Source organism: Rhagoletis pomonella, unplaced genomic scaffold, assembly GCF_013731165.1.
Source record: "Rhagoletis pomonella isolate Grant_MI unplaced genomic scaffold, Rhpom_1.0 Rhpom_scaffold_00002, whole genome shotgun sequence".
In the NCBI taxonomy this organism is placed as follows: domain Eukaryota; kingdom Metazoa; phylum Arthropoda; class Insecta; order Diptera; family Tephritidae; genus Rhagoletis; species Rhagoletis pomonella.
In genome coordinates this window covers 50,423,019-50,432,469 of record NW_023458556.1, presented here as the reverse complement: position 1 = coordinate 50,432,469, position 9,451 = coordinate 50,423,019, and the positions used below count along the sequence as shown (strand labels likewise).

Here is a 9,451-nt window from a genome sequence, read left to right as displayed (position 1 = left end):
CAAATACTAATGCATGAAAATCCTAACCTCAAAAAAATCACCCGTTATCAAACTTCATGCACATCGTACTAGTTAGCTGACGTCTGGCAACACTTTTATTTTGATATTTCATTGTAGCTATTCTTTTGAATATTATCAATCTCTCTTTTTCGATTGGCTGCATACTCAGCATATTTGTATTTGACTAAATCTAGTTTTAATATTTAGTTTTATGAATAAATGGTTGTTAAGCATTAAAAGTTACGGAGTTACTTTTATTGCGAAGATTTTAGTGTTTTGCTCTATCTGCAAAAGGCTATCATCCTCTATTTGCCCTCAAAAAATATCCGGGAATTCGTTGCCGTGTGTAATTGATTAGTTATAAATATTTCATGCAGAATTTCTACAAAATATTAATATGCGTCGAACGCCGCATGCCACCGCCACTGTGATATCCTCATACAAATAATTCAGTGACGGCATTAGGAATATAAAAAACTCAGTTTATTCAGTGACATCACCGCCAATTTATACCATTCAGCTCGCGACTTAACTGCTTTCATGGGTATTTTGTAAAAGCTCCAACAAATAAGCCGTAGAGCAACAGGCATATCAGATGAAAATATAAACAACCATACCATCAGTAGTTGACTTTGCATAGCAACAAAGCCGAAAGGATATAAACACGAACGAAAACATGCAATTAAATACATACATACATATGTATGTATGGTTGTATGTGGATGGTTACGGGGCAAATCTCTAGTTCTGAACTGGTGCGCTTCTAATACATTTAGACCCAGTACTGGTTCGCGATTATTCTCTTTTGAATGCAAACAACTGGCGAATTTAACATGGCGATGTCATAAGAAGTGTCAATTGCCCTCCACTGCATTCCTTTTTCGATAGTTCCGAACTAGTCCTGAATTCTATAGATCCGAAGCAGTTCTAAAATCGACATACGAAAGAAACAAGTATCATGATTTTTCCATCTCTTCGGTTCTTTCGTGTGTGCGATTTTAAATTATTTTCAAAGATATGTATGTGTTTTCAATTTGAACTTAAATTTGTTTGAATGATTGTAAAAAATTTACGTTTACATACCTTTGGCTGTAGCTGAGTTTGCAGAGGTGCTTGCTGTTATTGGTTAGATTGCAGAAGATCCCTTGATGTTAAAAAGTTAACAAAATTTTTTTTTTTGTATTACCAAGCAATGAAAAAGCATCTGCGAAGTGCAGAATGGGAGCGTATTTGAACGAAAAAGCCGCTAAACACATATCTACGCAAAGTAAAAAAGCTCCCCGCTGAATCCCTTTTTCGATAGTTTCGAACTACAAGTTCTAAATTCGACAGATAAGATCTAGTTCGTTCTGCATTGCTTTTTCTATAATTCCGAAACAGTTCTAAATTCGTCACCTTAAATATAGATTTCTAATGGAAAAAGTTTAATAAAATAGTTGTTTAAAAGTACCACATTTTTCTGATTTTGGACTGGCGGGCATCTAGTTACTATCGCATTGGTTCGTTTTTGGCGATAAAGACGGAGAGTACGGAACTAGAAATTTGATTTACTAGTCCGCGGTTTCCCCCTGCAGGGTACTTACAATGACGAGCACACGTTGAGATAATCTTTGCTGACGAGAAGAATGCAAATGGCAGATTACAGAAAGATAGAACAAAGTCAAATATTTAGTGCTGCAGAAGAAGAAAACTGAGTTTCAAGTGTTTACAGCTATATACATATAAGGTATTTATTACTGGCTTCGTTTATTTTTCTTACAATTTCTTAACAAAATTAAAGGTTGAAATGGATGCTTACTCAGAAGGATTCCCGCAGCTCACGGCAAATAATGACATAATATCAGGTTCAGTGTCAATGCGCCTTCACCCACACAAGCATTTATGTAGAGTGCATAATAGAGGGCGGAGAGAGAAAGAGATAATGAAACGAAAGGAACGAGAGTTCAGTGGAAAATCTCATTGTGAAATTACATATTGCTTTGGCTGCCTGCTGTGTTAATATTGCTGATGCTGTTGCAACCATCCCATTGGCATTGCAGCTAACTTACATATGCGCGTAAATGCATACATGTCGAGGTAGGTACATAGACCAAATACGATTGTAAAGTCTGGGTTACCGCTTACCATTTGTAAACTGACTCCCGCGGATGGCTACTACATATAACACACTGTTGTGTGTTGCAATCAGGAAGCCAACTCGTGTGGAATTCCCCGATTTGCGGGCAATTTCAGTTTACGTGGAAAATCGGGGAATCGACCGTCTTTCGTAGGGAATTTCAGCTCGTTCAATTCTAGCATAGAAAAGTTTCAAATGTCCAAGAATTACCGTTAATTTTTAAGAATTTCGTTTGTCGCATTTGCTTTCATATAACGAATAAACATGATTTATTTTCATGTGGAAGGGAACCGCAAAAGCTTCGGCAAAAAATTCTAAAACGAGAATTTTTAGACCCTTGAAACTTGAACTTTATTATTTTATAGAATTGGGTAGGCTACAAAAGGGCATACTCAAAATCTTTCTAGAAAATCGAGTTAAAAAGCTTGAAACTTTTACGAAAATTTGTTGAGTTTTTTTTTCAAATATTGCACAAAGTTTCAAACTTGGATTTATACGGTATTTGCTAAAGAATGAACTATATTAAAAAAATAACCCAAATTAAATAACAAAATAAAAATAATTGGTGGTTTGTGGTCGGTTTAAGTGGATTGCCACCCTGATGACAAGCAATTAGCAAATTTGCCATTTTGATTCCACAATTCGTGCAACCTATGGATATAGGCAGCTGCACTCTGAAATATTCTGCAGAAATGATTTGCCGAGTGTCTTTAGCCTCATCTTTGCGAGGGCTTGACACTCGCAAAGCAAGTGTTCGACTGTCTCTTTTGAGCCCGGATCATCGCAGCTGCGACAGAACCTATTGAAGGGCAGTCCTATCCTTTCGGCTTGTAGCCCAATGGGCCAGTGCCCTGTGCACACTGCAGTACCTTTGTAGGCATTTGTTTTGCTCATTCCTAAGAGAGCTTTGGTTTGGAATGGGTCGTAGGATGCCCAGAATTGCCGGGCAATCCTGTAAGATCCTGTGCAGTTCTACATCTACCTGGCCTTCGAATAATAAATTTCGGTAATTTTGGTCTTAATCTCCCTAAGCGAGGCGCCCATGTCCACCGCGTGGGACGCATTCAGTGCGGAACTGCTCCTTGCTAGTTCGTCTGCTGCCTCGTTTCCGTAAATACCTCTATATCCCGGGACCCATATTAGGGTAATTTAGTATTGATCAGAAACACAGGCCAGCCCTCTCCTACATTCATCCACTAGCTGAGATCTAATAGAGTCAGAAGAAAGTGCCTGAATAGCCGCTTGGCTATCCGAGAGGATATTCGCTTGCATTCTCGCGAGTACATTCTCTTTAATATACCTTACTGCCTCCTTAATATCAAGCGTTTCGGCCTGAAAAACGCTTGCATAGTCTGGTAGGCGGAAGAATAATTTTAGGTTATATTGCTCAATGAAAACCCTAGCACCAACTCTGCATTCCATCTTTGACCCAGCCGTTAAGACAGCTAAGCCCTGCAAGAACCCAACATTTTTCTGATTCCAGTCACTGCGGCGTCCGGGGTTTATGGTGAACCCAGGTCTTCGACAGGATATAGTCAGTGGGCAGCGCTGAAATTTCAGACGGTATAGCGTCTAGGATGGAACCGTGCCCGAACGGTCTTTCCTTCCAGAGCCCCAGGGCACGCAGTCTGATGGCGCTGTCAGCAGCTGAATTTTCGATAAAGATATCTATGGATAATAAGTCAAGAAGGACGTTCAAAATGTCCTTTGGACAGGATCGCATTGCACCTGTTATGCTAGCGGCTGCTGACCTTTGAATTCCGCCTAGCTTTTTAGTAAGGGCTGGCCATCAGACCAGCGCCTCGTAAGAGATTATGGGTCGGACTATAGATGTGTACATCCAGTGAAAAATTCTGGGTTTCAAACCCCATCTATTGTACAACATTCTCTTGGCTGCATAGAGAGCCACCGTGGCCTTCCTAGCACGCTCCTCAATGTTTGATTTCCAGTTAAGTTTGGGATCCAGAATAACTCCAAGGTATTTCACCTTGTTTGACAGATCCAGTTCCGTTCCTCGGAATCTTGGTTTATTAAAATTAGGTACTTTTGTTTTATTCGTGAAAAACTTAAGGTCAGTTTACGCTAAGAGAACAGCTTATGGCTCAGGAATCTACTATCTTTAGAGTCCTTTCCATAATTTCACTTATGACCGAAGGAAACCGGCCCCATACCACTATCGCTACATTGTCAGCGTAAGCCACCGCTTTGATTCTCTGGATGTGCACACATAAATATTATATAAACATTTTTTATTATTTATTTGTTAACTAAGCTTGGTTTAGTTTATGAATACATAGACGAATTACATTTAAAAATAACATAAACAGCAAGACCAGAAATGTATCAAAATACATTCTATTTTTGTGTTTTTTTTTTTTTTGTAAATAAGGAAATATCTTTGTGGGTGGGGAATTTTAGGAAATTTCGGGCAAAATCGGTAAATTCCTTAAAATGAGTTGGCTACCCTGGTTTCAATGCTTCAGAATCTTCTTGCTTTGCTTTCGCACGCCCGTAGAGCCGGCAGCATTTGGCGCGGCGTCGGTTCCACTAAATTGAATTTTTCTCCATATTCAGTGATGAAACGCCCACCACCGACTAAAGCAACCGCATTGAAGCGAGAGCGACAGCTGCAGGCAATAAAAAGGCAGCGGTATGCTACTTACCAGCAATGTCTTCATTTTCATCGGCGTCGCCATCTTCATCTTCGTTAAAGTCATTCGAGACGCAACGCAACGCAATCTATGGCAATTGCAAGTCTAGCTGTGGATAGAGACGAGCTGCTAAGGCATTGAGTGGAAAATTTCTACGTCGCGAATAACAACTTTATTTATAAGCCACATTTCTTCAACGTTTGATGGTGTAGAGGCCGTGACGTTTTGTCTGTGTATAGATATTAGCCGTTTCCACTTAGGGCGGGTGCACATTTTGGATGCATTTCAGACAAATATTGTTCGTGGTATACTAGTACTAAACTGGGATATGAAGAAAACCTTTTTCAAAGCTATTAAAACAGGCATCGAAAGGCCCGCGCCAATATGGGGACGAAGTCAGATGCTTATACGTCTGTATAGTAGAATCTTTGACTCCTTCGATAGGGAAAGGACTTCTCGCTTTAGACCGGGTGACTCAATTACATGCGACATCTTCGAAATTGTGGGTTTTGACCTCAAGCGCAGACTTCCCAGCAAACGTTCTCCGGCTAAGAGGGGGAGATAAAAAAGTTGGTCCAGGGGTGCGCGACAGTAAGGAAAAGAAACTTCAGGCAACACGTATACCACCTTCGATATTGTGAATAAATTCGTCAGCATAACATAATCAAGAAAGTCCGCCTAACGTCTGTTGGCAACTGCAAAGCAGAGCCCTCTCTGGAAGAACCAAATTTACCCTTCAGAAATCCTTAATATGTCACTGCTTTTATAAAAGCCAGAAACGTGGACGATTTCAAAGAAGGCTGAGAAGGCTCTATAGACTTTTCGTATTATGCTAAGTCTAGGAACATTTTCTCGTGGGCGACGAATTCCGAATAAGATAGAATGACACCCTGTAGGAGCGTCAGATTGGGCGGGATCGGTGAAAAGATATTTTTACTCGACTGGGTGGACAATGAGGCAATATCGCCCACAAATGCCATGGAGTGGCTAAGCTCAAAAAGACCTGCACTCGGTTACGATACTGGCAAAGAACGAGGTTATATTCGGAACTTTAAAAATAAAACATTGGCACTTACGCAATATATTGGTGTTTGGACGAGCTTCTCCTCCGATTTTTGTCGTGTGTCACATAAAGTGCTGTCTAAGACCTTTATAATAAATCCAGTAGTCTTATAATATCTATGTATGTATATCTCCGCATACTTTCCATAAGTTCCAATTTAGCAAAACATGGCGGAACAATTTCCTAATCCACTTGCACCGAACACGTTCTTCTCAGCTGATGATAAAGCATTCCGTGCACTGCAAAGTTTTCCTTCCCCTTTGAGTTGTCGTCCGCATTTGACATGATTAAACGTCGATTAAGCGAATGGAAATAAAGGCACGGGACAGCATAAGTAGATGCATAGACGAACTTACACTAAATAAGAAAGCAGACGACAGCGGAATGTCGCGCTCTCACCCACAGCCAAAACTAGTTATGTTCACGTTGTGGTAGTCTCGTAATGGTTGCACATCATGTAAGCAGCTATTTTCAACTTTTCATAGCAAATATGGTATACGTTGTGTGGCGTGTAGCAATGTGGCATGCACGAATCACGTTGCATGTGGCACGCTGCATGCCCTTAGTCGTTCTTAAGTCGCCTGTCATCAATAACAAATGTTGCTACATTGATATTAGCCGTAATCGCTGTACCAACCATTGAAGCGTTGGAGTGTGGCAGCTGTTGCTGCCAGACGACAGTAAACAGAAAACAGCAATGGCAATGGCCTTGTCGAGTGGGTGGTGGCGTATTTTTACCTACAGACAATTGCTTCCTTTTCTGTCGCACAGTGGTCGGAGAAACTATGTTTTAAGCGAAAAAGGCATATTTTAAAAGTGTGATGAATTAACCCGAATAAGGCTACTCTTATTCAAAAATGTCCAGCGAACTCAAAACTGGTTCTTATTTTCAATAATATCTTCTGAGGAAGCCGTTGAATTAGATCAACGAATTCTATCGTGGAAACAGTTATTTATTGAAAGCTTTTCTAACAATTTTCTTATGGATACCATTAATTATAACAATAATTGCTGGTTTGGTGTTATTTCTTAAACACGGAAAATTATGGTTTCATATGGTTTACACATTAAAACTTGATTGCTAAATTATCAACACCTAAATAACCTGGCTTATTTTTCAAGAAATATTTCCTTCAGAAAGTTATAACTTATGAGCAGGGCCGAGTAGGCTCTTCGTTCCTTTACCAAAATGTAATGCAAGGAGTCCTTTAAGGATCTACGAAAATAAATTCCGCACATACTAGCGCCAAAAAGAGTGGCGGCCAAATCATTTGTTCGCCCAAACCCTCTATATAAACCAGGATCTCGTATTCGCTTGGTGTCTTCTTATGTTGATTTAGCTTCTGAGAGGTCTACTATATAATTTATGTAAGTCCACCGACGTTAGAAAATATGTGTTGGCCTATTTCACATTAAATGCAATTACATTTGAACCTTTCGAGCATTTATTCAACATTAAGATTAAATCAAAAGAGATTAGTTTAGCGGAGAACGAGGTAGGCAGTGTTGAAAGCCATTACTTCGAAGCTATAAGGGCGGATTCATCGTTCTAGGTCTGAACTAAAGTTGAAGTTGAGTTCGCAACTCAAAAGTGTTCAGAACTTTTCTCAGTTTCTCTCTGAACTAGAACGGTGAATCCGCCTTAAAGGACTTTGTTTAATCCAGCGATCGAAAAAGGCTTAACTCTTGTCCGCTGGTGCTTATTTAGGCTTAGCAGGGGGCTTCTAAACGAATAAAAATCAACCTCAACAAATCTCTGATCATTCTTGTCTGCTCATATGACAGACCAACGTAGACGATGTCTGATAAAGAAGAGATGAGTTCAAGTGCACTCGAGAGAAGCCCAAATGGATACGTCTTCACTTGGTAAGTATAAGGGCAAGGGGGGAAAATTCCTGGAAAATTTATTTGGCTTAGTATAAAATGTACCGAAAATGGACCATATGTACCGAATATACTTTCAAATTATAAAAGGGCTGAAAAAATTACAATTGTACCTACTTTTCCATCACTACTCGAGATCAGTGAGCCTTACAACATAGTAAGTTTAATTCTTGGGACTTTTCCTTATTTGTAGAAAAACTGACAGCCCCTTTGACATTTGTAAACATTTAAAGTTATAATTTGACGTAAATTCGTGACTGGCGTGCCTAAGACCATTATCAGTAGCATCTTAAAAAATATTTTCATATTTTTAGAAAAATTAGCAGTTTATTTGAAAGCTTTCAATTCTCAAAGTTTTAATTTCGTGATCAACATATCCACAAACCACCAATAATGGCATTTTTAAAAATATTGTCTTGTGCCGTAGTCGTTGAATTGCTGCTCGATGAGAAGTAACTAAAAATTATGAGTGCGAATTAAGAATTTGCGGTAAAGTATGTAGATGTAACTGAAGCTAGACATTGCGTCGCGAAATAGTCATTGCAGCATATATTCAACTCTCCAGTTGCGTAAATCAAGGAACTAATGAACTACAAGTCGTTGAACAATTAGGGCTACATATCAATGTACAAATGTTACATCATAAGGAATGTCAAAAATAGGTAGTTTAAATAAAATTCATGTTTTTATTATCTTTTGGAAATAATTTTCTAACCACACTTACACAAAGGCGTCACCTAGAGATAATTAAAACAAATATTATTTTTACATGTTGTAATTTCTTCTTCCTTCTTGATTGTACAACCCTTTGTTGGTCGAGCCGAGACCATTAAGCTTGGCTAGTTGCATCCCTCTTTTCCGAACTTACGCTTGCTCCTTCTATTGTCGAAGGCTCATTTCACCGGAGCATCGGAATCCATGTTTACTTTGATTTTATGCGCTTAACTATGTTCATATCATTACAAAGCTCTATAGAGTTTGTCATCCCTTCTTCTTCCGAGATAAGGGCCAAAGATCTTGCATAACTAGTTATCTCGAAATCCCCAACTACCTACCGAGCACCTACCGAGAGTTATTCTTGGCTTAATCTTCAGGGTGACATTATTGGTGGTGTTTATTCTGGTTCATAGGAAGATGAAGTTCCTCACTGCTCCAAAGTTATAATTACCAACAGCGACGTGTATCTCAATACGCGAAGACCCTTTATAAATATATTGCAAGGGGTTCTTTGTCGTATCCTCGTTCAACGCAAAACCGGCGTCTTTTGCTTTTTGTTCGAAGCTGAAAAATGCTGCGCTAATGGCCCATTTTGTTGAGGCCAACGATGTCAATGACATTTGCATACACACATTTGTACATACCATGCACGGTGCCGCTGTGAAGAAGACACACAAATGTGATTCGTCTTGCCTAACTTGGACATTTCATCGCATAAGATTTTAAATCAAAACGTGTTTACTCCACGTTGTTTCGAGCATATACTATACATTCTAGAAAAAACACCTTCATCACAATTCTAACTTAAAAAAATCTTTGAATTTCACTATTTTATAGTTTATCGCCTGCGATAGCTCGCGGAGATTTCTCACAGCAGATGAACAATCGCTAATAGAGAAAGCAAATAAGCTTCGTTAGGTTTCGAACGGAGCTGAGAAGTCCTTCTGAATTTAGAAAGCTGAAAGTTGTGCTCAACGAAACTCTACTCAGCCGAATTAAATTTGAAGCATCCCAAATTAA

At 39.2% G+C, this 9,451-nt stretch overlaps 1 protein-coding gene across 1 annotated transcript in view; it reads left to right on the top strand.

Annotated features, from left to right (window-relative positions):
* The window catches only part of LOC118753637 (galactokinase-like), a 51,489-nt gene extending 42,166 nt beyond the window's left edge, over positions 1-9,323 (top strand). The window contains exon 4 of the mRNA XM_036488514.1: positions 9,269-9,323. Within this exon, the coding sequence (XP_036344407.1) occupies positions 9,269-9,323 (55 nt within the window). The remainder of the gene's footprint in view (positions 1-9,268) is intronic.
* Positions 9,324-9,451: the final 128 nt, after the last annotated feature.